Source organism: Odontesthes bonariensis, chromosome 14, assembly GCF_027942865.1.
Source record: "Odontesthes bonariensis isolate fOdoBon6 chromosome 14, fOdoBon6.hap1, whole genome shotgun sequence".
NCBI classification, from domain to species: domain Eukaryota; kingdom Metazoa; phylum Chordata; class Actinopteri; order Atheriniformes; family Atherinopsidae; genus Odontesthes; species Odontesthes bonariensis.
The window spans coordinates 23,007,100-23,035,094 of record NC_134519.1 but is presented as its reverse complement, the minus strand read 5'-3'; the positions used below and the strand labels follow the sequence as shown (position 1 = coordinate 23,035,094).

At 42.2% G+C, this 27,995-nt stretch overlaps 3 protein-coding genes across 4 annotated transcripts in view; 2 read left to right on the top strand and 1 right to left on the bottom strand.

Annotated features, from left to right (window-relative positions):
• The first annotated feature begins 473 nt into the window (after positions 1-473).
• On the top strand, positions 474-8,406 carry LOC142399153 (GRAM domain-containing protein 2A-like). Of its 2 annotated transcripts, none has more exons than XM_075483643.1 (13): positions 474-685; positions 2,667-2,810; positions 2,978-3,035; positions 4,441-4,513; positions 4,755-4,858; positions 5,271-5,360; positions 6,139-6,210; positions 6,303-6,365; positions 6,457-6,538; positions 6,632-6,688; positions 6,771-6,864; positions 7,171-7,277; positions 7,697-8,406. In XM_075483643.1, the coding sequence occupies exons 1-12, from the start codon at positions 621-623 to the stop codon at positions 7,274-7,276; spliced, it is 1,008 nt and encodes a 335-aa protein (XP_075339758.1). In that variant the 5' UTR covers positions 474-620; the 3' UTR covers position 7,277; positions 7,697-8,406. The 2 variants fall into 2 exon arrangements, with proteins under 2 accessions (XP_075339758.1, XP_075339757.1); XM_075483642.1 differs by having other exon boundaries at positions 7,567-8,406.
• A 268-nt stretch (positions 8,407-8,674) lies between these two features.
• Positions 8,675-18,436, bottom strand: LOC142399155 (alpha/beta hydrolase domain-containing protein 17A-like). Its single transcript, XM_075483644.1, has 7 exons — positions 18,257-18,436; positions 17,443-17,526; positions 15,682-15,915; positions 15,363-15,576; positions 14,669-14,863; positions 14,197-14,376; positions 8,675-12,143 (listed from the first exon to the last, which is right to left on the bottom strand). Exons 3-7 carry the CDS (start codon positions 15,899-15,901, stop codon positions 11,918-11,920), a joined length of 1,035 nt encoding a protein of 344 aa, XP_075339759.1. The 5' UTR covers positions 15,902-15,915; positions 17,443-17,526; positions 18,257-18,436; the 3' UTR covers positions 8,675-11,917.
• Positions 18,437-21,021: 2,585 nt separating this feature from the next.
• Positions 21,022-27,995, top strand: part of LOC142399144 (semaphorin-6B-like) — a 29,732-nt gene continuing 22,758 nt past the window's right edge. Inside the window, exon 1 of the mRNA XM_075483630.1 lies at positions 21,022-21,602. The gene's annotated coding sequence lies outside the window, so the exon portion shown is untranslated. The remainder of the gene's footprint in view (positions 21,603-27,995) is intronic.

Here is a 27,995-nt window from a genome sequence, read left to right as displayed (position 1 = left end):
AGTCATCTGAGGTTGAGTCAGAGAGAAAACGTTAAAACACGAGTCTCAACCCTTTATCTAGAAAAATGTCTTATGCGTCTGTGCTTTTGGCTTTCAGTCATTCGGCCGATGTGTATCTGTGCAGGCGGAACAGGTTACAAGGCAGAACGCATTATGACTGCCATCTCTCAAACACATGACCGTTGTCGCTGCATTCTTCTTGTCGTTGTTTTTTTTTTTTTTTGTCTTGTTTCTTCTGTGTGATTGTGTTCGGGTGCATATATGTCAGACTGTGGGCGTGGGCAGACACCGCCCATAGCAGCAGTTGCCTAAATCAGACGCTGTGCGTAATGGGCGGCCACCTGCCGCCACTCCACCTGCCTTCATTGATTGGTTGAGTTTGACTAAAGAGTCCCGGCTCTCGCAGCTGATTGGCTGGCAGCACTAAACCCGCCTCTCAAAGTGGGCTGTCTTCGCCCTTGCGTCTCACCTGTTTCTCTCTCATTTAGAACGGTTTCCTGGAAAGAAAGACTGAACAATAACGCAGGAGTTGGTGCCTTTAAGCTAAAGAGATCAAGTTATGGATTAGTCGTCTTGCGCTGTGTGTGTGTGACTGGATGTGAGTGACTGATCACCTGTTTATGAGGAGGAAGACTTCACTTTTCACGATGAGTATGAAAAACAGAAGATTTTCACTGGACAGTTCGTGAGTATTGTACTTTTTTTCTTCACTTTTGTCACTTGCTCCTCTACGCTTTTTAAAACTTTTAAAGTTGTGTGTTGGCTGATGGTGAAACCATCCTCCAGAGATCCCCGCTTGTTGCCCAGAGACTGCAGACCAACCACGGGGTCTAATTGCAGCGCCGGCGCCACGGGGGGGCACTCGCGGGCATTGCCCCCCCATCCACGCCGGTGTGCCCCCCCTGGGTTCACTTTGACGTTTGACCGGAGATTGCCTCAAACACTGCAGTGCATGAGGGGACACGATCTAAAAGTCTTAAATAAAAAATACGTTTTTTAAGGTCTTAAAATGTCTTAAATTTCTCTGATTTTCGAAGAGTGGCATTAAATTTCATCTGGGCGGAATGAAAGAAAGATATGTCTGGAGAGAGCTTTTGTGTGTGCGCCAGTACTTCCGGTGAAAACTTCCGGTGATTTGACAGCTAAGCTAACGCGTCAGGTTAGGGCCAGTGGCCGTAAACAAAGGTTATAGCCGAGAAGAAAGATGATAATATAATGTAACTAAAAAGACTAGCTTTCTTCAGTAGCCTCATGCTTACCGATTTAGCATGCCTAGCAGCCTCGTTGCTAATGCTAGCCGCCGTAACGTTACCAACCATACCCGACGTCAAGGAGTTGGCTGAGCAGGGGCAAGAGTATGGGGCTGGCAGAGTTAACTTCATAATGGGTGAGTGCAGGTTTCATTCACTTGTTTTCATTCTTTCACAGGATTGATTCACTTCATTGGTTTATCCGATTGCTGGCCGCCGAGCCATTATGTGTCTGGGTTTGTGTAGGTTACTGATCATGGTTGTTATAGCCGATAGTCAGGTTGTGTGTTGGGTGTGTATTTTTTCTATGGGTACATGCCATTGACTGAGCGGTCTGTGCTCGTTTTTTATTTTTATTTAATTAGATTGGAGATACTAATTAATACTGAGGGGGGGGGGGCTGGTCCCGGGGAAAATTGCCAGGGCCGATTTTTTTTCCCAGTCCGACCCTGAACTACATGTTCAAATACGTTCTGATGTCGGCTCAACGCCAGTCTAAATTCACTGTGGCCGTGCGTGGCCGTGCGTGGGCGTTGCTGTTGTTGTTGCGCTCCTGTTTGCTCGTTGTGTGTATTAGTATTAATGGCGACTAGAAAGGGGCAAACGTGATCTGGGCTTTGCGTTCAATTTATGCACCGATGATTATACAGAGTGGATTAAACTGTGCAGGCTATTTGAGATGTCTCCGAATGCCTACTTTAAAGAAAGCGTGATGTGTTTGCCAGGGCTGCCTAAACGAGTTGCCAACCGTCCCTTGAAATAATGGAATCGTCACGTATTTAGTAACAAAAGGACAGTTCCTTATTGGGCTGAAACGGGGCCCACAATTCGGTTAAAATGCAGAAAATTGCATCTAAGAAATACCAAATTTTCTGGGGGAGGACCCCCAGACCCCCCGCTAGGGGGCCCCCCCTACTCATTTAAATGCCCGTCCAATAGCTTGTCTCTGCCGCCGGGTCTGTCTAATTGGCTTTCCAATCGGCCTGAGAGCAATTCACAGGAGGTTTCTTAAGAGTTTTGAATTTCAGAAGCAAGAACTATTCAGATTTGCAGGGAAATTGGATTGGATTCTCAAACCCCAACAACACCTCTTGTGCTTGTGAACTGTTCAGCCAGCCGTGCTCTGGAGCTGAGCACATCTTCTTGTTGATGCTTTACAATTTGAATGTGTGACTCAACTACTTTCACTTCTCTGTGGTAAATCTTTCACCTAACGCAAACAACAAAAGTGAAGGGCAATGAGATGTTTAGAGCTGGTTTGATCCCTGCTGCCTGTGAGCTCTGACAGCCAACACGTTCACTGAAGTGCTTTTTGGGTTTTATGTTATCTTGATGTTCTATATTGACCGTAGCTGTGCGAGTTATTGTAAAAACCGGATCATCGGTCTGACATTTATCCTGGCTCTTTTGGATCAGCTCTCTGGAGGGATCTGGACTTGTTACCATAAGAAGAGACAGCATCCAGTTTAGCAGTAAGAGATCTGGCCGGGGCCAGAGAATGGACGTTACTGGAGTGGAGGCCCAGCAGCTGAATCACAGCCTTAGGAGAATCTCCCTCAGGTACTGTAGCATCATCATCATGATCATCATCATCATCATCACACATAGCTGAGGGGAAGACTGATAAGAGGCTGGTGTAAAGTTTTTGAACTTGTGCAGAGACAGCACCCTGTGACCTTCCTTATATCGGTGCTGATGCAGTGTGCTTGAACCTTCTGTGACCTCAGGGAGAAGACCATAGCGGAGGAGAGTCTAGAGAGATCAGATGGGCTCATCACCCGCCACGTAAGTCTGCTTTAGCATCATCCATCTCCTTCATCATCCGTGCGCATGTTGGCACATTAGTCCCCATAAGTGATCATTTCACAGTAACAATGCAGAAGCAATCTGAATGTGATTAACCCGCAAAGAATTATCATTCAAATATGTAACTCTTTGCAAATTCTATAGGTTATTTTAAAATCTGTCATTTTCATTCAATGTCAACTTAAACAGGAGGCTTCCACAGCAAGTGATTTCTTTACTTTTCTTCATGAATTGTTGGCTTCTACAGGAGGAGAAAAAAAAAATCCACATATCAAAGCTGTGGGGGAATTATTTGTCGAGTCACACTTTTATAGCAGGTGGGCCGGACAGGCTGAAATCCCTTGCATGGAGCTAAATATGTGCTTTGTTTGAAGATTCAGTGCCTGATTCTTCAAAAGGCTTTGCCTCTGTGCTGGGGCATCAGAAAGGGGTCAAACAGAACGCGACACACGATGACAGACGTTTTTGGGAATGTTTGAAAATTCCCAGTTTGCTCTCTCGATTAACAGTTTTTAACCAAAGCAAAGACTGGCCTGTAAAGACAGTCTTGTGTCTGCCTCATGCACGACAAATAAGATGCGCAAATGTTCATTTCGGTCAAATAATCGACTTAAATTCCTTTTGAAAAGATGTATTTTTGTTTGTTTGGTTATGGATTCATTTAGGTTAATGTCACCTGTGCCCTTAATGTTTTTAAAAAAGTTTGTCACAAAAATCGGAAAGTAAAAATCCTTTATTTGAGTGGAGACGCTACAGCTGAAGAGGTAAAGTCTGAAAACCAATATACCATCTGCGAACCTTCCTCAGTAGATTATTTGCAAGTTCTCTGAAAGTCGGTTTAGATACGCCAATCGGTCACCGTCTGATTGAATAAGGGTTGTGTTTTTAGGCCAAGGTGGCACAGAGTAAACCCGTTTTGGTTCCCCCTCACCCCTCCTGCAGCATGTCGCACTAAGAGGAAATGAGCAACCCTCTGCTGCTATATGCGGCAGCATAAAAGATGATCCAGAACCAGATTTTTTTCCTGAGGCCCGGTGGTGATGTCAAACAGATTTAATCAGAGGGAACCTTGGACTAATGTTCTTCCAGTATCTAAAAACAGCACCCCAAAAAAAAAAAATGATTGCGTTAATGGTAATTGCTTAACACATAAATATTTAACTGCTTGCCCTCAAGTTTGCTGTGATAGAAGATGATGTGTTGCTACTATGATCACAACTTTTTCTTTTTTTTTTTCTTTCTGCTGCCTGTGGGTGCATAAATTAACAGTTACTGCAGGTCTGAGGTTCATTAACAAAACTGCTCCCTGTATATTCGATACAGAGCATTCTCAGGCTCTTCACTCAACACACACGCTTTAATTAACACGCTTTTTTCCCCACAGAGCTTCCTGAAGCACAATAAAACCTTCCATAAACTGTTTGAAGAGATTCCCGAGGAGGAGAGCATGACACACGGTGAGCTGTCTGAGCTCCAGAGTCTCTTACTCATTTGCTGATATTGATTATGGAAATGATTGTACATCCTGTCCTTTTTATTCACATTGTCCCCGAGGTCTTTGCCGTCCTTTTGTTTACCAAGTGGTCAGTGATTCAGCAGACATGCCTCGGGTGTTTCCGGGGGACACTGAGGGCTTTTTAAAAAAAATTTCTTTATTCCTTTTAACTGTGTGCATGTGTTTGTTCTTCTCTGCTGCAGCATTCACCTGTGCCTTGCAGAAGGAGGTGCTGTATCATGGAAAGCTCTTTATTTCCGAAAACCATGTGTGTTTCTACTCATCCGTGCTGCTCAAAGAAACCAAGGTAACGCCCTCAGAGGCATTGACTTGTCACAACAGCTGTGGCACCGCACAGGTTTTAAAGATTCCAAATCCCATTTCAGGGCCAATTCAAACGCTATGTTTTTAATTTTTCTTTCCAGCAGAACAACCCTTTGAGTTCTCATATCCGCAAAAGAAATGAAGGACTAGTCATAATTAGCCTCAGGTATCCTAGGGTTTCGCTTTCATCACCAGTTTCCGGGCGTTTTACCATAAAATGAAGACATTAAAGGCAAACTATTGCCGGACCCTGTCTAGAGAAAACAACAACATGTAGTTTCTTCACTCTTCTTTTTTTTTTGAGTAGGTTTCAGGTCAACTGGACAACATTGCAGCCAGTGGACGCTGTAATATGAAGCAACAAGAATTAAGACGATCGCTTTTCCACATTGCAGGTGGTGATTCCTGCTTCCAGCATGAAGGCGGTCAAGAAACATAACTCGGCTCTGTCTATGCTGTCCATTCAAACGTCCGGTGGAGAGAAGGTAATTCTTTGCAGAACGGTGTAGGCCGTACAGTAGGTCGTAAGGGTGTAAAGCTTCATAACACATACATATTCATCTTTGTATTTCAAATGAGTATACTGTAATTGTGCGACTAAAATCAATTGGAAGCCAACAGAAAATTCAAATTTGTCATTTAAAAAAAAAAAAAAAAAAAAGAGGTATTGCCTAAGCCGGACATTCAGGCTTGCAAGGCTCTTAATAACATACCTTTGTGGAATTGTAGAAATTGCCCTTGTATGGATGACCTCTGATATTAGGTCTTGGTCTCAAAAAGCAGTGTGATGATTATGAGAACAACATGATATGGACAAAGAAGGCATGTAGCATGTGGCACGGCCAGGCTTTTTTTCAATAAACCGAGGCACTTTTCCTGTGGCATCCCTGTATGTGTTGTGTTGCATTGTTCTTGCTCTGTTTTGTGTATTTGACTCGTTTGGCACCTGATGCTGCCAGTTGGCTGTAAACTGCAAATGTCTGGCTGAAACATTAACCAGTGTCACGTACTGCCCCCGTCAATGTTCCATTTATTAAGTTTTCATACAGTCGTTCTTAAGAGTGGGAAGTTAATTTTTGACCCGACTCAAATGTCTGCATTTGATTTAGTGCCAACCACCAATCAATACAAAGACAACACGAAGAAGAGAAGTTGGGATTCAGATTCCTGCAGTGAATCTGACGGCTTGTCATGACCGTGTAGTTGACATTTGCATTTAAGTTTGTTTTGCTCCTGATTGAACTCTTTCTCCTCTCTTCTCAGTATTCATTTGTGTCTTTGAGGAACCGTGAGACGTGTTACAAACTCCTCCAAAGCTTCTGTTCACCTCCACAGGTATTTCAGCTCTACCCCCTTCCTACACACAGTACACAAACACATGAAGGCATCACATCACATGATTATTATTATTTTTCTTTTTGTTACAGGAAGGCAGTGCAAACAGCAGCCCCCAACTCTCCGCTGCGGAGAATGAAGCTGAGCATCACATGGTAAGTTCGCAGCTCGGGAGCCTTCGAGGAATTAAAGAGCACAAAAGGCACGATGACGAATAATTCCCGACATCCATTTCCTGGTCGACAGCTCTCCAGTTATTCCAGTTTGGAGGACAGCATAGATTTCAGCGGCATCTATGATGAAAACCTCGGTCAGATGTCCAGTGAAGGTAAAGGTGTAATGCTGAGACTTTTATTGCCGCACTGAAGAGTTCTCAGCGGTGCCGTTGCGTGTAATAATCGAGACATTTGGGCCTTTCCAGTTCCCAGCGGACATCGCTCCACCCGTCGGAGGAGCTTCACAGAAGACGAACACAAAGGTGTGTAAAGCCGCAGAGAAAAGCGTTTGTCCATTATTTAATGACCAGGTGATGCTTACGATGATGATGCCGTCTTTGCTAGATGCGTGGCGGACGGGGAAGGCCACCGAGAGAGCGACGCCGCTGTTCAGAGAAATCAGGAATCTCGGCATCATCTTTTACATCTTCATGATGCTGTGAGTATTGCTGCTTCTCTGGGCTTCTCAGGCGCTCCTACATGAACATTTACATTTCGCGCTTCTCTAGATTTTTGTTTGCATTGTAGATTGGACGTGGATATTTGTCGTCCACTCCTTACACATGGCAGTTAGTGAGATGGTGGTAATAGGCATGTTATCATGCAGGCTCCGTGCAGATGGAATTTATTGATATCTTATGATTAGAACTGTACAGTGTGTACTCGTCTCGGTGTGCGTGTTCAGCTTTCACTTTCATTTTGCGAGTAAAAGTGTTGCTCAGGGCACTATCTTGTGTGTTTGCAGAGTGCTGTTGCTAGTTTTGGCGTCTGGTTACATCGGGCTAAAAATCACAGCTCTGGAGGAGCAGCTGAACTCTTTGGGAGCACTGACTGAGTGGGCTTCAAACTAGAGTGAGTTGACACACACACATGTATATGAAAGAAAAAAGGAAGAGGAAAGTCTGCTGAGGAGGACACGATAAGCTGTGATGACCTAAACCAGTTTTAAAACCAATCACCTGTAGATCAGATTAGGCAGGAGTGAAGTAGTTCTACTGGTTTCTGACTGGTACGATGAGTGATCTTGTTCTAAAAGATCACAGCCACCAGGAAGTTGCATGCATTTTTTTTTTATTTGTTTATTCATTTGAAAGCTAATTTTCTTTACGACTGTTTTTCGTCCTTCTTCTTTTTCAACCAGGAAACTGGTGGCGAGCTGTGAAGGCAGTATTGTAACACGGTTTTATATTTCCATGTTTGTCAAGAGAAATCTTCAGAAATGTAATTTTTTTTTTTTTTTTTTTTGGTTTGCTCAATTATTTGCGGGTCAGCATGAAGATGCTTCAGGGACGTCTGAACCAGGCCACATGTGGTGAATTACACGGCTGACTGATTGTGCTGGCAGAGAGTCATCAGGACAATGTTCTCAGTTAGGGGCACACTGATTCTCTGCTGACGGACCAAAAAAACGGAAGGCGGGCTCTCCTGCAAAAAGCCATATGGAGGCAGCCTGCCGAAGCCATGTTTATTCCCTGGCTCGTGAACAGCTGAGCTCAGCAAGCCCAAGTTGCCTGAGTTTTGGCTGTCATTTTCTCGGAATAACACAATTCTGCGAAGCGCACTGGAGATGAGCTCAGCGAGAATATAAATGATGCAATTTGTCACTTCTTAGCTGTAAATGTTTTCTCAAGAACTCAGCGGCTCACATGGGAGCTCAGTGCTTGAACTTAAATCAAATGTTCTATCAAAAATCAGCCAGCAGAGGGCAGTCACTCCCAGCAGATTCAGTAAAGGTTTAGGCTCAAACTTTTCAGCATGCAAATGTTTACTTCCTGATGCTTCTTTTTTTTCCCCACATGTAAATACTGCAAAAAATAAAAAAATATTTTAATTCCAGGCTTCATTTACATTTGACCAAATGTTTTCCATAACTTTTAAATTATTTTTCATAATCGAAATAAGGACAGTTTGAAGTGCTGAAATCGTGTGTGTGTGTGTGTATGTGTGTGTACATCTTAAAGCTGTGTTGATTAAAATATAACATGTCGTGTTATTATTACAGAATTAGTCAGTTATTTTGGAAACAATTAGTCATAAATCACTCAGGCTTCATAAGAACTCTGTTCATTATCAGCATTTCTCTTCCTTACAACTGAACTGGCATCAACACGGTTTAGTATCACTGGAGTCACGTCACACAGATGTCTGTGGCTTCGTGTTCATACAAGCGTTTTGAAATCAAGCTGGTCTTTTTCACATTTTGTACATAAGTGATTTTTATTATTTTGTCGTTCATAAAAAGGTCAAGATTCAGTCCCATGATTTAATTCATTACATCGTATTCTCAGTTCAAAAAAAGCAACAGAAAATTACAAATCATAATACAAAGAATAGAATAGGTTAAGTACAGTAACCATATAAACAGTCCACTAGTAATGTTTAGACTACCCGCCCGCCCACAACTGCCCCACTCAAATTTCTAGCACAAAACTCAACAATACATCAGTTAGTATCGGCAATAAAAAAATTCAAATAAATGTCCGTTCTTTTTTTCCTTTTTCTTTTTTTCTTAAGCGCTTCACTGCTCCAATGCCATGAGTTCAGCTTTACCCTCACATAGACTACACAATAGATAATGACCCGTCCCATCATTTGCTCTGCAAAACACAACAGACATGCATACAGTTTTTACTGCTCACACCCCCACCCGCCCCCCCCATAAACATTCAAGGCCAGAGGATACGATATACTTCAACCTTAGTGGTGCATCGATAGAACAGCTGGTTTCAGTTTCCAACCTGTGTTGTTTTTTTTGTTTTTGTTTGTTTTTCCAACCCCACGACTGAAAAGTGGATCCAGAGGTTTTCCCTGATAACCCAACCTGTCCGGGAAAAGCTGCAGGGCTACCTTTTACTTCCAGAGAGACGCGCTCGCTCTCTCGAATTTTTCTGACGGCTCAGATGCCTCGTTTAAGAGGGTAACGGATTTCCACAATTCAAATATCAGACGCAAAGCACAGGATGACAATGGAAATATTCCCTGTTCCATGACGATGACAGGAAGGAAGTGGCGTTTAGGACCCTTTCCGCAGCTTACAGAGACCCACTCGCACTCCCAAAAATGGAGCAATCAGATCAGTGCAGGTTAATAAATGTTCCCTTTGACAAAATGCAGCTATTACCACTGAAACTGATGGGTCTCCTGTGCAGCAACCACCTTCTTGTCTACACACGGAACCTATTAGTACTTATCCACACAGGAAACTTGTATCCTTGATGCTGGCCCGTAGAACACAGTCAATATAATGGAAAAGACACAAAGACTTACAGTTTATACCCTTATTACACTTTGGATGCTTTATACAATAGTGCTGAACTTAAGACCTGCTTTTGTCATGCTTGATCTGATATATATATATATACTCATATATATAAATGTGTAAATATGAGTGTGTGCATATGTTTGTTGCGTTTGCATGTGTGTGACGATGTGCAAAGGTGTGTGTGGTGGAACCTGCACCACACAAACAGTGAGAGGCTCAAATATGGCTTGTGTCAGACATTGAAGCGTGCTGCCACCCATAAAAGAGCTCCTGTACGTTTAGGGCCACAGAGGTTAAATCAGAACCAGTAAGCAAGATGTCCAATCCTGGCACCTGATCCAAATCACATTGTTAATCATAAGATTGGCAAGTACTGTTCTGAAGCAATCCATGGCCCCACACTAAGACAAACACATCAGGATTCATTACATCAAGACAAAAACTCAACGAAAACAAACAAACAAAAAAAAGAATGTGCTGAGGGTGACTGTGAACGGGAGACTGGCTCACCATGGTGACGAGTGCTACTAGAACGAGACAAGATTAGAAGCTATTCAGTATAATCCCCATGATCCATCATCATTCTGAAGGAAGTGGACATAAACTTCATAAGAGCCACGCAGCTACTTCATCTCCTTATTCCTTCAAAGTCTCCAAATCTAACTACAGCATCAAGCTCCAAAAGGATCCGTTCGCAAGAACAGAATTATTCACAACAAGCTCAACAGCCGCACTTCCAGCATAGAAGTGTAGCTTGACATTTTGAAAATGTGCCTCTTTCCTTACTTGCTAATGGCTGGATGAAAAGACCGAAACCCTTTCAAACGAAAAAAAAACGGAAACCTATCGTTTCCAGCCAAACACAGCGTGTTGAGATATTTCCTGCCTGGGTGTCGTCACTTAACGGAGTGACGAGAAAGTGGTAAATTCACAAAAAAAAAAAAAGATGTCAAATCTTTCCTTAAATCCGTCTTATTCTTCTGCGCAGTCAAACCTTTTAATGCCATACATTAGTATATTGAGGGTCTAAAACGTTCCGTTTAGAGCCAAACAATCTAATGAGGCTTGAATATTACAGAGTAGACCGTCTATAGCTATATATGTAACACCAGGAGAAAATTCTTAAAGTGGTAAATCTTATCAATTCCCTTTATAATGTTGATGCAATTCTGTGGAGCCTTAAAGGCTATAACAAGGAAACTGGCCACTCTACAACCTTTTCAGGGTAAAAAATAAGGGAAAGTATGAGACACCCGACAGCCATGCAAGTTATGAGAATATTCCAGACTAGTCCCTGCATTTCCATTGGAACGGACACAAAAAGGGCCGCAGATGGACCCCCAAACCACACTGAAAGACTAGGTTAGTGTTAGCTGAACAACTTGGGAAATGCCCTGGCAGTCAGATGGATGTCCATTAAAAGGTAAACAAGGAGAGGAGGAGAGAGGCGCACATGCTTGACCAGAGTTTGTCCCACGGAAAGAGAACGGGTCAAGCTGAGGAGGTATTCTTCATACATACACGCACAAAAACAAAAGAAAATCAAATAAAAACATCAATATTGATAAGTCTCCATTAGCCTCCTCCTCTTGCGGCTGTCCAAAGTCATCAGAATGTCCTTCATTTCCATCGGCACTCATCCACACACGCACTGACGTTCACACATTATTCAGGTGTCACAGGTCCACGGAGATATGAATACACACGCCACACTCCAATCCTCGCACATGCATTCACCAGCGTGTTGCGCATCAAACATCTGTGTGCCTTTTCAGACTAAACAAACAGTTTTTTTCACTTCCCAGTTCAATCAAGTCAACACAGTAAAGCTGTCAAAAAGTCACGCCCTTTTTTTTTCAGGTTAAATACTGCATTTGTTGAAGTAGTTTCATTTCAGTTCTTGTCTTTAGTGTTTCCCCCCCGACGCCGTACAGATGGATGTAGCCAATGACAAGTTAAAAAATGTTCTCACATTAAAAACAGGGAACAGAACACAGGTCGTTTGTGTTTAACCTGCAAGTGTGCTGCTTCAAAGACACACAGATGTGACCAAAAATCACACATCCTTTTTTTTCCAGGTATTTGTCACACACATTCTTTGCAAACATGCCAACACCCTCTTTTGCGCACTTACAAGCTTACACACACACACACACACACACACACACACACACACACACACACACACACACACAGTGTCATACATACAAACACAGAGGCTGTTTGTTTCTCAGGCATGCTGTGCAGCCAGGTCCTGATTGATGAAGCGCCTTAGCCTCTCCAAGTACTGACTGTAAAGCTCAATGTCGTTGTGACCAGCCCCCTCCACCCAGAGGGGCTCCACGGCCTTGGGACAGCGCTCAAACAGGGCGAGGCCGTGGGAGAAGTCGATCACCTCGTCCTCTGTACCGTGAATGATGAGCACAGGAGATGGGATCTTTGACACCTTCTCGATGCTGGAAGAGGATTTCAGAAGAATCAGGGTTGATTTATCTTTCCGTTGTGAACAAAACATTAACAAATAATCTGCATTTCAGTCATTGTGCATCGAGGTACGCTTATTTTCATTTCACAATTCAAACAAAGTGGATGGGAAAGGTTTGTAGTTTCTTCTGTAGAACAGCAAATTTGGTCAGCTTTGGATATCTAACCAAGAAATATGGTGCATCATTTTGACAGCAAGCACTGGGGTTGCGAATAAACAACAAAAAAAAAGAAGAAAAAAAAAAAAAATCACATTTCTGCACATTTAGCCAGAACTGATTCTATCAATCAATCAATCAATCTTTATTTATATAGCGCATTTCATACCACAGGCAACTCAATGTGCTTTCTACTACTGGCATCGGTAATAGAATCCTCTGAGAGAACTCAACCGTATTGTCTTATTGTTCAACCATGTCAAATTACACCAATCAGCCACAACACCATGACCATCTGCTTATCATTGAGTAGGTCCTCTTTCTTCTGCCAAAACAGCCCTGACCAGTTGAGGCTTTGACTCACTCCACGTGTATGCTGTGATTTCTGGCAGCAACAAATCATTGGCAGAACCTTTAAAACATTAAAGCATCCCACTTTCCCCGACAGCATGCCTTCTTTTCAGAGTGTATCTTGGTGCAACGTCTTCCCCAAGTAAGCGATGCACACAGACGTGGCCATCCGCATGATGTCAATGGAAACAGGATAGATCAGAAGAGGCCACCCTCTTCCTTGGCTTTGTGGCAGCTACACAGCTCTGTATGCAACAAACTGCGATTCACTGTGTGCTTTAACGTCTTTCTATCAGAACCAGTATGACCTTTTTTTTTTTTTTCTTAAAAAAAATCAACTTCTATCGGATCACACGGGCCAGCCTTTGCTACCAACACGCATCAATAAGCCCTTAGCTAGCCATGACCCTGATGCCAGTTCAACACTTTTCCTTCCTCAGACCACTTTTGGTTACCCTGACAACTGCAGACTGAGAATATCCCACAAGAGCTGCAGCTGTGGAGATGCTATGACCCCACTGTTTAGCCATCACAATTTGGCCCCTGTCAAAGATGCTAAAATCCTTACGTCTGTGCATTTTTTTCTGCTTCCAAGACATCGATTTCAATAAAAGAATGTTCGCTTTTGTGCCTAATGTTACCCGCTCATTGCCGGCTGCCACTGTAACAATCAATATTTTTCAATTCACCTGTCAGTGGCCACAGTGTTAAAGCTGATCCGTGTATATAAGCACCAAATGCCCTAAGAAACAAGAGCTAATGAGGTCTCATATTGCCCAATTATGCTCCTACAACACTCATTTGTGACTAAAGGTGTCCATTTACTATTTCATGGAGGAGATGCGTCTGTTAAACATGCTGATAGCCAACAGAGAAGCTAATCCTTCAATGGGAACGGTCTGAGAATTTCAAACACGGTTGGATTCCTTTCACTAATGTCACAAACCCCGTTTAAAAAAAAAGCTGAGCAAAATGTAAATAAAACAACTGGGACAGACACATATATACTAATCTGTTGCATCACATCTTTTAAGAATTCTCAATAAGCACCCTGGAACTGAGGACCCCGGTGTCTGTAGTTTTGACAAACAAAACGCTCTGCCTTTTTTGCTTGATAGTTCAGCTGCTACATCAATGTACCATTAGTAATGAAATCCCTAAAACATCCAAACTGAAACCTCTCGTCGACTTTGCTTCTGAAAGACTCCGTCTCTGACCTGTTACCAAGTAACCTAATCAGCTGCAACACGTGACACTGAGCCTTTTTAGCACGACCCAACGTCCCCAGTCTTATATGCTGCTGTATAAAATTTGTTGCTGACGTCAAGTTCAAGATGAGCAGACAATTTTTGAAATACTTCAACACTTGATGTGTTGTTTTTATACTGTTTTCAATCAATCGCTGCATTCGCTTTTATTCACATTTAACAAGTGCTGTATGTAGTATCTTTGTGACCGACTAAACTAAACGAACTACAGTGGTCTTTTTGTTTTGTGTCTCAGGAAAAGAACTTACTTCGGGAAGGCGTCGAAGCAGTAGGTTTTCTTAGTGTCAGGGAAGGCCACTCTCATGCCAGAGGTGAGAGGAGAGTGGAGGACCACAGCAGCACATTCGAACCGTGATGCTAAGTCTACCGTAGGCACCGTGCCAATGCTCTGTCCATAGAGTATAATGTTCTCAGGGCTGATGCCATAGCTGAAATACAAACATAAAAGAAAAACTTTTGAATAAAATATAAAAAAACAATACTGTGTACATACGTATGTGCAGACTATTTTGATAAAGAGACACTATTAGGTTGTGCCTCAACTGGCTGATGGTCAGAAAATAGTATCGTGGTCAGAAGAGGAAACGTTTTGGACTAAGGTGAGCCAGCCCCAAAATAAACAATTCCCCAAAACGTAAAACATCACTGGCAAAAAAGGTGAATGACCGTTAACAAACTGCACTTCCATGAGCGTTTGGCTGTTAACGTCGCACTGCTTACCGGGAGCGCAAAGCGTGCCAGGCGGCATCAATATCAGCATAAAGGTTCTTCTCAGATGGCTTGCCAGTGCTAACACCGTAGCCTGAGTAATCGTAGGAAAAGATGTTGCAGTTGATGCGTGTGCCTAAACCGATGTAGAAGCTGCTCATCTGACCCAAGTCGACTGCATTACCGTGGGAAAACAACACTGTGAACCTGAGAGACACAGGAGGAAGGGATAAGCAGCAGAGTTAACTTAGATACCAGGGAGATCAATGCCAAAGGAACAAACTGTGTGACTGTGAACAACATATCTCTAACTACAAACAAACATGGTTATAATTAGGGATGCACCAATACCAATACTGGTATCGGGCCGATACTATTCTAATATACTCATACTCGTACTCGTCAAAGTTAACCGAAACCATACCAATTTATTGCATGAAGACCGCGATCAGAGGGTGGCTTGTCATTTTTGTTGTATTTTTTTAGATTGGCAGCTATGGGAGATTTCGAGCTAATCAGTGTGGTTAGGTTAGTGAGACCGAAACCGTTCTTCCAATTCATTGTTTTTTTGGTGGTAGAAGTATCGGCAAGTGCTCAGATCCAAGTATCGGTATCGTATCAGTTTGGAAAAAAAAGTGGTATCGCTGCATCCCTAGTTATAATGAGTATATCCAAACATGTTCACATGGGGTGGTGTATGTCTCACCTGGCATTAGGGGCACAGCGAATGTACATGCATCCAACTCTGTTCCCCCGGCTAGACCTGGTCAGGAATACATCCGTCACATCCAGCTCTCTCTGTGAATACTGGAACTCTGCTCGCTCTGTGAGATGCAGCTTCCACCTGCCTTCACTTGCACTAGTACCGCTGCCGGTGCCACTGCCGCCGGCCACACCACCACCACCACTGCCGCCTCCTCCTCCTCCTCCTCCTCCTCCTCCACCTCCACCACCACCACCACCACCACCACCACCACCACCACCTCCTCCTCCTCCTCCTCCTCCTCCTTTATCACTACCAGCACCAGCAGCCAGCCGTGAGCGCAGTCCCGGGGCTCCAAGAGAAGACGGAGCAGCCCCGGTGTTGGATGCAGACACAGCTGTAGCACCTGAGCTTTGATCTGGGTCAGGGAGCAAAGCATAGGTGGGCTCTGGAGGGAGGAAAGCCAGTTTGGCTGCAATGCGGCTGGGACAAGGGGGGCAGCAGAAGAGGCAACATAGCTCTCGCACAGACAGACCGTTCATCTTCTGGTACAAATCTAGACATGAGAGAGAATAATTGGATCACAGAGAGACAGAATATATACTGGAAGTAAATTCTTTTACCTCTAATACACAAATTTTTTTGGTTCACATCTTGATGATTATATTTACTACATCAATTACTTTTTCATTTAGCTTAAAGGGGAACTCCGGGGCATTTGAAGCGTGTTTCCATTGCTAGAGGTTGTCAAATAATGATAGTATGACACAGAGAGGTGCGTATCTGCGCTCCCTGTGTGAAGATCGCTCTGTCCGCACAGCATGTCATGCGAGGCTAATACGTGGTGGCTAAGGGGCAAGCGCTAACCCTTCCACGTAAAACAACAACTTGCACACTGCAGAAACGTCACACCACTTTATAACCCATCCGACAATAAAGTCACAAGCCTTACCATCAAAACCATATGCATGGTTCTCACATTACTGGCATGGGGACGTTACAAAACAACTTTATAAACAGCATGTCACTCACCGGCTGGTTGTAGGCTCGCGCATGTGAAAGCCCAAAAGAGTCGATGGAGAATAATCCCATATACAAAACAATTATCTTCTCTAGAAAAACTGCGTTCAAGTATTTAAAACATTACAAGAATATTACTGGGCAAGTATTGTTGTAATGTTTTAAATACTTGAACGCAGTTTTTCTAGAGAAGATAATTGTTTTGTATATGGGATTATTCTCCATCGACTCTTCTGGGCTTTCACATGCGCGAGCCTACAACCAGCCGGTGAGTGACATGCTGTTTATAAAGTTGTTTTGTAACGTCCCCACGCCAGTAATGTGAGAACCATGCATATGGTTTTGATGGTAAGGCTTGTGACTTTATTGTCGGATGGGTTATAAAGTGGTGTGACGTTTCTGCAGTGTGCAAGTTGTTGTTTTACGTGGAAGGGTTAGCGCTTGCCCCTTAGCCACCACGTATTAGCCTCGCATGACATGCTGTGCGGACAGAGCGATCTCCACACAGGGAGCGCAGATACGCACCTCTCTGTGTCATACTATCATTATTTGACAACCTCTAGCAATGGAAACACGCTTCAAATGCCCCGGAGTTCCCCTTTAAGCAAAGACAAGCAGTGGGATAAAGCTAGGACAGAGTGCTCCAGTTAATCGGCCACTGATTGCAATTGGACGACATTTACAGTTGATCAGAGGGCAAAATAGTGATCGATCAGTTTTGTAACGAGAGAGGAAGAAAAGGGAAGAGACTGTCAAAAACTGAACAGTAAAACACACAAACTAAAATACTGAGCTGTGATCCGCCAAAGGAAAAAAATACGCTGCATCTGTTTCGCTGTGTGTGTGTGAGAGGGTTTAGGAAGTGAAGTACACAAAAGACATTTGGAAAATAGGTTGATTTATTCAAGTTTACAACAACTCATTCTATTACTCAGAGTGCAATAAATGCTCCCCAATACATGTCTACTGGTTCTTAACCAAAGATGGACAGATGCTGAGCCAAAACGTATCAGTCAGTTAATTAGTTAAAAAAACCTGCACAGATAAACTGCTATGGACATACCTGGATTCAGAAATTTGGTCTTGAAATCAACTGACACACCAAGGTGCCAAGGTCTTCTAGTCTCGTCCCTGAGCCAGTTGGATCCTAATGAAACGTAAAGATAAGGCATTCAAATCATTTGTTTTTTTCAATCAACAAGGCTTATAAATTATCGTCACAATAACATTTCTACCTACAGCTTAAAGAATCTCCTCCTACACCTTGTTAAGCCTCCGAGCTATCGTTGCTGTTTTGTAGAAATATGAAATGTAGACGAGCCAACACAATTAGATACTGAGCGAAAGGGTAAGTGGTGTCCTAGCATCCCAGCTATGAGGCAAAGAGAATGCTGAAGCGATATGGCAACTCGGATTTGTGGATAAAAAGGTCAACTGTTACTGACATTTTACAGGTGCTGCAGTATGAATGTCCACAATAAGACAATATACACGATTTTAGTGATATTTATGGAGTTCGGCTGCCTGAACCTAACAAAGGAGCGAGGATGCCTTAAACAGGTGTGGACAGGGATGATATTTACCAGCGTCCCTCAACAGACACAGAGTGACTGAGATGCTAATGCTACATGTATAAGAACGTTATTAAGCTCCGGCGATAGTCACTGATGTGGGTACATATTTGGAGTACAATGTTGCAACACAAAGGCCGAAACTGCAGACTCAGATAAACGACACTTTACTGCTGTTACTGGATATCTGCCATTGTGGGTTAATTCCAGATACCAGCCAAATCATCATCACAATTGCTAGCAAGGCAACCTGCTAGCGGCGGCTGCGAGGTCGCTAGCACGGTAGCCTGAAAGCGACCTACTTACCGATTCACAGTAGACTGGATGGCAGGATGGTGTGCCGCTATATGTACACAGAAGCAGCAAAAGACTCCGAAAATCCTTCTTGTGTCTTGACATGGATGGTTTTACACAAGTGTACTCAGCAGTGGTCGGTGGCAAGCTAGCTGAAATTCATGGCTACCAGATTTTTTTTTTCTCTTTTTTTTTTTCTTTTTTTTTTTTACTACTGCCCGACTTCATCCGGAAGTGACGTAATGGTCGTTTCAAAACTTGACTAAAATGTAGCACAGAATGATTTCTTATCATCACATTTGCATCCTATTACCGGTTATAGAAATACATTTATTAAAAAAAAAAAAACAAAAAAAAAAACACTATATTGATTGAATAAAAGTCTTTGTGAAAGACATTCAATTCTGTTATCCAGTTGCTCTTGGTCCAGATGTATTTGGCTGGCATGGTTTTTTTTGTGGTTTTACAGTGAATGGGGGGGGGTTATTACTCTGTCATGAACCATTTCTATCGTGATGGGAGTCGTCTCTTCCTGGCTGATAATGCCCCAGTCCATAGAGCACAAAACATTCTACCATCATCATCTCCTTTAAAAGAATAAAAATCAACACAGCAAAGTTTGCTTGACAAAATTAATTGAAATGAATTAAATAGATACACTGAAATTTCCCCAATTGCCCGACAACCTACTATGACGTTGTTGTTTTTTCTTAGAATTGGTTAAGATAATCTTTTATGGTGGCTATACTTAACAGTAAATTAATTGTTGAAATGTTAAAGAAAAAGAACAAGCCAAAGGATAGTTGTGCTGAAGTGCATGCCTCTCTCAAAATTGATCGGATCTGGATCCAGATCAAAATCAAAAGTTGATCAATGTTGGGCCATGCCCCAGCTCTTTTGAAATTGTAATGTTAATCCTTCCATGGCTTTTTGAGTAATCCACATGACAAATACACAAGCAGGCAAACTCTATCAACTACATAGCCACCTTGATTGAGGAAAAAAAAAAAGGGGGGACATATTCTGTCCAAAATTGGAAACACAAACATAGTGTTTTTGTTATGTGATATTATATTTACTGCAGTAAAAATGCAAAATAATCTTTAAAGCAGCGTTGCTGGAACAAGAATGATCCTTAATACAAGCAAAACTGGTTAAAATAATACCTAATAAGTAAAGTTTTGTTCTCAAAATCATCCTGATTTTAAAACGTATACATTTACCCAAAGCTTGTGTCAAACTTGAAAGTACTAATCATGCAGCAGAAATGATTTTCATCTTATTCTATACATACCGTAGCAAGATTGTTCGTTTAATGCCATGGATATCCTACTACTTCAAAATCCTTTGTGGCAGTCGTTTTGTTAGTTCACCAAATCTTCAAAACTAGATCATAATTTAAATGTTACATCTCATCTTTGTTTACCACCTCCAACGTCATCTGTTTCCCTGCCCCCAGGCCTTCAGACATCAAGTATAGATCCACAGCCTGCTTTGTACTCGTACCGATTGTCAGCCCACTCCTCCCTGCACTGCAGTCAGGTATTTGTAGGACTTAGAAACAGTGCGGCGCAAGAGTTTTGCTTTCTTCTGCCTGGCTGACTCTGTTTGTATTGATCCAGACATGTCTGTACACACATTTCTATAAGAGTAGGCTCGGAAACAGGCAGGGGGATTGATGTGCGTTGGTCTTACACTGGACGAAAACTCACCGAAGTTTCACAAAGCAAAGCAACAGTTCACAATACACCATAAGAAAATACATTTGGGAACAGTACTTTTTCATTTAAACTGTGTGGTTTTCTTGCTTTGAGTGTGGTGTGTTTTCTATGGTTTGTGCGTTTCTTTGAACTGTTCTTTTTATATATTTTGTCGCTGAATGCTATGAAATGTCGATGGGTTTTGATTTGCTCTTGTGTTTTTGAAAACGTTGTTTTGTCTATCTTTTCACTGTGCATTTTGAAATGTTGCTGCACTTTGGGAAATGTCATGTTTTCAGCATGGTTTTTTTGTTCTTGCATTTTGTGGCTCAGCGCACACATCTTAATGCACACGGGACCACAAATGTATCGATGTGTTTCTGCATGAAATACAGATGGCATTTGTTTTTTACACTCTCACTATACAGCTGCAGCAATTAAATGAATGTGGTGGCAGGAAAATCCATTATTTCCCAGTGAATTAGTATGTGAAGTGCATCGTATGAGAAGCAAAAGCAAATAATTACACCAAAGAGTAGCCTCCAAAGGTGAATGTAACTTTCCAACTTTTCTCCACATTCCATACATCATTTGCTTTTTGCACCTGTTATGATTTATTTATGTTGTGTGGAAGATAGAAGGTTCATCAGTAAACTAAACCTTTGATGGCCCACTATCTTAAGTAATGATCCATTTACAAACCCCCTTGTTTTCAGCATTTGTTTTAATTTCTATATCTGTTGTAATTATTTGTAAATTGTATTTTTTGCACTTTTTTGCACTCTGTTGAAATAAAATGAAATATTCTGTTAGTGTCATTGCCGTGCTGGTGAATCAGCCTGGTTCCAGTTACTTTACAAAAGCTTGCCTGTTAATTACGACATTATTGTTATTATTTTCATCATTATTCCCCTCTGCGGCTTTGTGTTTAGGTCCTTTACCTCGCTTTCTTCAAAATAATTACACACCTAATTCAATAATGGCTCGACACAAAATATGTGTGCGCGTGTGAGTGTGTGATGGAGAGAGAGAGAGAGAGAGAGAGAGAGAGAGAGAGAGAGAGAGGGGTTCTCCATTCATCACTGATCCACTGCAGGACTGTGTTTCAGGGGGTGTGAGTTATGGGCCCCTGTTGTCACTGTGCCTGCTCTGCGTTGGACATTTCACCTCGACACTGTAAATTTACAAAGGGGATTACATTTTGCTGACTTGTGATTTTAGACCCATAGCTCGACCAGAAATTTTCCCGGTCCCCCTGACGGAAGACTTCACACTGCCCGCAACTGCAGGATTTGGGATTTTGCAAGGGTATGAGCTAGGCTGGAAGAAGAAAACTGGATCTGGATCACAGACAATCTCAGTAGGTTGCAGTTTAAACCTTCAGGCTACGGACTTTTTTTCCCCTCTCCATAGAAGAGGGGTGGAGGGGGGACGTTTTGTATTGGACTGGGCGTATTGGACGCGCTCGATAAACGGTGATGCCTCGGCGTTGCGCCGGAGTCGTAGAGGGAAGAGACAGGTGAGGTGCGGCTGAGGAGCGATATTCAAGAGAGGCTTTGAATACCGTGAGCTGTGGTATCCGTCACCCTTTCTCCAGAGAGAGGGCGAGCTGCTTGCTGGCACCTGCTTCGGCTTCCAACACCTGACCATCTGGTGCGGTGAGTGTGCCAAATGGTGGAATCGAGAGATGGTTGTGCGTGAGGGAGACGAGGAGGGGTGGATGAGGTGATCAGGTGAATGTGCGCAATTTTGTTGGTGCCACTAAACGCGTTGCTGCATTTTTAGTTCTGGGTTAGCCGATAGATGTGTGTTTGGCACCGTCTGGACCTTTGTGGGCTCGAGATGGTCTTTGTGTCTGCTGCAAGTTTGAGGTTTTATTCGCATTTGCATATCTTGTGCATGTCTTTGTTTCACATCAGTGCTCCTTCACGTGTTGCATTGAGTCTTTTAATTCTTACCCTTTCAAGTAGGCTATATCTTTTTACACAATAGCCCACAAATTGTACAACTGGATTGCAGACATGAGCTCAAAGCCTGATTACCATTCTTATTTGGATCACAGGTCATGATCTAAATGAATTTTATTACCTTCAACTGTTGTGTTTTATTGTTCCCCTGCGTGAACTGATGACGTCTTATAAAATGTTTGCCTCGGGTTTTCTTTTAACAGGAGAAAAGGTCACATGTGATGATTTAGAAGCCAGAAAGTCAATTGATTAAATCATTACTCATTCACTGTTGAGGAACGCGAAATGCACTATGGGTGTTCAGGGTAAACTAGTAAAGAAAAGTTCAAATAAAGCTGGAATGACATATGTAAAAAAGGTATTTTGTCCAAAATGTGTTTTGTGCAGTTACAATAACTTGGCACTTAAATAGCTCATAACCACACACAAACACTGACAGCCTGTATGGCCTAAGTTAAATGCTCTCACTCACTGAAGGGATTTAGTAGTTATAATGTATGCAATTCAATGTTTACAGCTTTGTCTTTCATACTAGCTATCAAGTTCTACAGAAGGACCATAACAACTCCCAGATGCTGCGGTTTATGTTTGTGTTACTGTGTGAGTTGAAAGGCAAAAAGAGATGGCTGGAGAAACAAAATGAAAGGCAAGGGGAGGGAGGATTTGGAGTGATAGAAACACAGATTGACAGACTTGGGTATACATAGGATAAAGTGTGGCAGATAGCAATCTGGCAGATAGGCTACATGGGGAAAATGTGAAAAGACAGAAAGAGAAATGATGGTGCAGCGAGCACTGAGTGAACCAGCGTTGAGGGGCTGCAGACAGCAGTCTGAGCGGGTGTGAATGGTTTCCCTGTTGCCCACACAGACAGCCACACAGCAGCCGTGCGAGCAGGTGCTAACCCCACCACACAGCAACCGCGGGGAACAACAGGTGCAGCCACTGATTCCTTCAGCCTGCTTTTGGAAGTCTGACTAACACCCAAAACATACATCTATACCAAAGCCTTCCAACACCCACAGCCCATAGTAAAGGCAAAAAAAAACAAGGTTTCCAATCCACATTTCAGGCTTTGGGATCTCAGTTAATAAAATTAATTAACCCTCAGAAAAAGTTGGAACCACTTGAGGCTATAGAGCAGAGCAGTCTGCAGGTAAAAGCAATCTGACAGTCTCAGGGTGAGACAAATGCCCACGGGGACTTTTAATGAGCCATACTGATCACACAGGACCCTATTCAATCACATAGGCAAAGCAAAGCTGTACACTGGATCCCAGGTACAGAAAAAATTTGATTGAATTGTAGTATTTCAGCCTACCAAGAGAGTAAATCAGTGGCAGATTATAGTGTTGGGGCTCCTTAGGAGAATGTGTAGAATGACAGTCTTAAGACCTTGTATGTGTGTTAGATAGAGTGAGATTAGATAGACGGAAGATGTTGGAGGGTTACCTAACAGCTTCACTGTTCCCTCTGCCAGGAGAATACATCAGGTGGTATGCGACAAATTGCCTCTCTTTACCCCTGGTACACAGAAAGGAACAAACAAACACTCATGGTTCTCACACCGTGTGGGTGTGAGCTGCCACTAAACCAGTAGTTTTCTAATTAGATTGTACACACTGGAGCCATTTTACAATCCACACTATTCTCTGGGTGAGCAAGTTTTTGTCAAATAACTTGCAGTTGTTGTAATCTTGTCACTCTGTTTAACCTAAATTCACAGCGACTGTAATTATTTCAGTCTGATAGCTGAAAAGTTTAAATATACAGAGCAAACTCTGCTTTGCGTGTTAGAGCATATCAACATACATTCTCACAGTATTTACATGAACTCTAAGCTTCTTCAAGACTTCAGAAATGCACTCCCACCCAACCTCCAAGTTATCCTTAGATAATACAAAGTCCTTTCAGTAAATTTTCCCCTTGACATATGAGAGTCTTTCAGGAGCCTAACTGACAGTTTCCCTCCAGTCCTTCCAGATGTTTGAAAAGGGAAGAAACAAGGTACCACACCAGCTGAAAGGCTTTACCTATGGCAAACACGGTTGTAAAATGTACACCACAAAATAAATGATGCTCAGGTGGCAAAGGTGGCTGCTGCATGTGGATTTGGTTGCTGCCTCGGTACGTTGTAACAATACCTTGCAGTTATTTTTAAAGTAAAAATCCCTCAAACACTTCACAGTGGCTATACATCTTCACTTCTACGACTCTCTGTCTTGCTGATTCCTCCCTGAGGTACAGTTTTCTTTTTCAATCATCCCTTTGCACACTGTGTGGTCCCCGGGTATGCTCTACGCTAAGATGTGTGTTAATTTCACAATTGCTATCCGCTTAAAAGATTTTAACAACACTCTATGGGTCAGGCGGACAGTTGCATGCTCAGCGATGGTGTGACTGTTCAGGATACGCAGATGCATATTTCGTGTGTGTGTACTGTACGTATATGTTTGTGTTGTATTGTATGTGGGGGTTGTAAAAAAGTTTCCATCCCAAATGAGCTGATCTCTTTTCACTGTTCCAATTTAACTGCTTGACAATTGGGTTGCAAGGGATTTCACATCTGTTTCGGCTGAGAGAGAAGAAGACGGTCTGATCTTTCGATGTTATCTCATTTGCATCACAAAATTGTTAAGTGAGAAAATGACCATCCACTTAACATGTTCTCTAAAGCACTCACCCACGTGCATCACACTCGAGCAAGATAAGCAAACACCCTTTTCTTAAATGTCACTGCTAAGTCGCTTGACTTTGAATGGGGTTGTATATATTTCTGGGAAGCTTGGTCTACCCTCTCTAATTTTCAGCTTCTGTTGTGCAACACATTCAGTGAGCAGGCCTTAGTTATGGCAGCTTAGCTGAAGGGATTGGAAAGACTTTTCCATTGAGAGATAAAAGCATTCGAGTCCTTTGTCTCCCTGCTTTTTGTGACAATTTTATAGTCTGTTGAAGGTTTGCTGTGGCTAATCTGTCTCTCGCCTTCCTGTCCTCTCTGACACCCATCCATCTTCACAACAAACACAAGTTTTTCCTTTTAATTATGGCTTTTCATCTGGGGCCCAGTCACAACTGAAAGGAGAGGAGCAAAGCGAAGCAGAAACACAATTATACCTGCAAGGAGTAGAAAAGGCTCTCAGGGGAGGTGTATGTGCATGGGTGTGTATCTGTGTGTGTATGCATCCTGTGAATGTATGCGCTTGTCAAGCAGATTCTCTGGCATTTTGATAGCTGTTGTGCATAGACTACCTATTGTGAGCTATGATCCTCTTAGCAGGCTTCTGCCAAAATAGCTATATATACCCTTACTGGTGATCACAGTACACAAAGAACAACATGATCAGAATATGAGTCACCTTTGAGCCACTTTCTTCATCAGCATAAGAGAAGCCACTAACAGGCCTTGAGAAATATGGAAGTGAATGCCACATAGAGAGATAAACAAAGCCTATTTAGCTTGATGAATTTTTAAAATGAAAAGTAAGAGGTTTGGTTGTGGTCAGTGAAACATAAAAGGCAGATAAACCAAACATGTAATGAAATCATGTTCTGACTGGACTGGTCATTTTAGGAAAAAAGGGTATCAGATTCGAAGCAATTGTACGGTGAGGATGCTCCCTTTAAGGACAGTCATGGTTTCTGGCCTGCAAAGAACACCCTGCACCATTAGCATGGATGTGACAAATGAAGAGTAACAACGGCATAAAAGATGATCAAATTCTTAGATGTCACAGTTGTGCAATTAGACTGCATCTTCTTGCCGTTGTACACACAGGCGTGTGCGTGCGATTGACTCTTCTCATAGTGTGTGTCTTAGTGTGTGCACTGCATACTCATGTGCCGCCTCCAGCTCAGAGCTGTGCAGTGAATGTATATGTGCTTACTGCAGTCAAACTCTGGTTAGTAACGTTTGCCCTTGCTGCAGCTTTGCACAACACCATAGACATTTGTGTGTATACATGTGCGTGCGTGATGTCTCAGTTTTGCATTCCTGTGCATTGTTGTCTCAGTGCACCAACAAAGGTAAAGGCCTATGTTTTAAAGCCTAAATTGCCATTGTTTGGTAACAATTCTTTTTAGATGTTCATCCCACTGGATGTGCACGCCCCCATTATCTGTGAGATGAAATCTAACTGCATTCACAAATTACTGAGTTTCTGTCACTAACAGCAATCTGGCTTCATGCAGAAGGTCTGATTGGAGAGGGAGCCTGAGGAGAGCTAGGGCTCTCTTTGGCAATACTCCAGCTCTGTCCATCCTATTTTAATTACCTATGGCACTCACTCAGGGGAATATCTTCCTCTGTGTCTCTGGATCTTCTCTCCTTTTCCACTCCTTCAGCTCTTGTTGCTACCTCCTCTTTTTTAATCTACCTTCATTATTTCCTCAGTCACACCAAGAGTTTTTTTTCTTTCTATCGTTATCTTTTCTCTTGCACAACCTGACAGCATATAGCAGTGTCAAATGTGTATTCAGAGGTTACCTTTTACCTTTTGCATTAGCATATAAATGACCCTGTAGATTTAATAGTATTTTAGGATATTTAACTGGAGAGGACAGATTCTTTTAACTCTTAGTCGACCAATTTTGAGGAGACAAGCAGCCAGTTATGGGAAGATCACCATCACTAATATTAGATAAAGGCTTGACACAGTAATGATACTGGTGTTTAACTACAACTGCACACAAGCAGTCTGAAAATACCCATTAATATCTATCTGTAGATTGATCTTCAATTCCAACATAAGAGTCTTAACATCGATTGCGGCATATTTTCCACAGTATTTCCACAGTAGTCATTTGCATTCAATTAAACTCTTAAGTCTAAGCTAACAATATTGGCATGCGTCATTCATAAGATCATAATAATTTATACAGCAGTGTGTGGACTAAATTAGCTACTTTTATGAAGTCTTATGCCAATGTGACAATAAAAGGATAGATTAGCATTTTGGCATGAGGCTATACAGCCAGCAGCCAGTTAGCTTAGCTTAGCAAGAAAAGCTAGCCTTGCTTAGTTAATACATGTCTGTCTACAAACAGCAGCCCTAAAGCTCACCATTTATCTGAAGTAAAGGGTAAAAATATTCATTCACAGTCTTACAGGAATTTTTAATTTTGGTATGCTGTTAGACAACTCTACAAAGTCACTGCTCCCAGCAATGAAACAGTGCGACACACTGGCAGGGTAAACCATAAATTGTTGTTTTCACTCCTAATATTTCCCTACTGATTGTTATTTTCAGTCTTTATCGTGAAAAGCCTTGTATTTAACAGATTTATATGAGATTCATCTAATCTTATCAGTATTTTCCTTAACTCAAAGTCACTAGCAGAAAACAGTAATTATGATAGCAATTTTCCACAATGTCAAATTTATCATACAACAGGGTGGTTTTCTACAGCTGCATTAACTGGGCTTTTACCCCCTCCAGACTTTAGATCTGTGTATTTGAGTGAGAGGAATTCTGAGCTTCTCTTTTCAAATACAGAATCAGAGTATTTTCTAAATACTTTACCCTCTAATTTCACTTCTTTAACTGTCTCTCTCTAACATCTAGCGGCAATGCAAAAACCAGGCTATAACAAATCACTACTGATACAAACTGCACAGCTCACATTATAGATGATGGGGTTTTAGAATCAATTTTTTTCTTGAATTCACTAAGTCATGTTGATTTGGAAAAGCTGTCCTTTAACCAGCAAACATTACATACATTACAAACATACTATAGAACCACATCTATTATTTAATACTGACACACACCCTGATGTTTTCACTGGACAAATTATAATAGATCATTCATTGTTTATCTTGTTTTTCCTCAGTAAATTATCTGGAATCATAATAGCAAAATAAACATTCTGTGCACCACCTTCATTTTGGAGTTCTCCTTAAACTGTGTTAATGAAAGTGCCTGTATAGGGTAGAGTTGTGAAGTGTGAAGGTGACCCATTTCTCCTAGTTTAGCCTGTGTCTGTGTTTCTACCCTCAGGCCATTTTGCTTTATTCTGGGCATTAACCTGTATACTGTCCTCAAGGAGCAAATGAGAACAGAGTGTAAAGGAGTCTGTATATTCTAC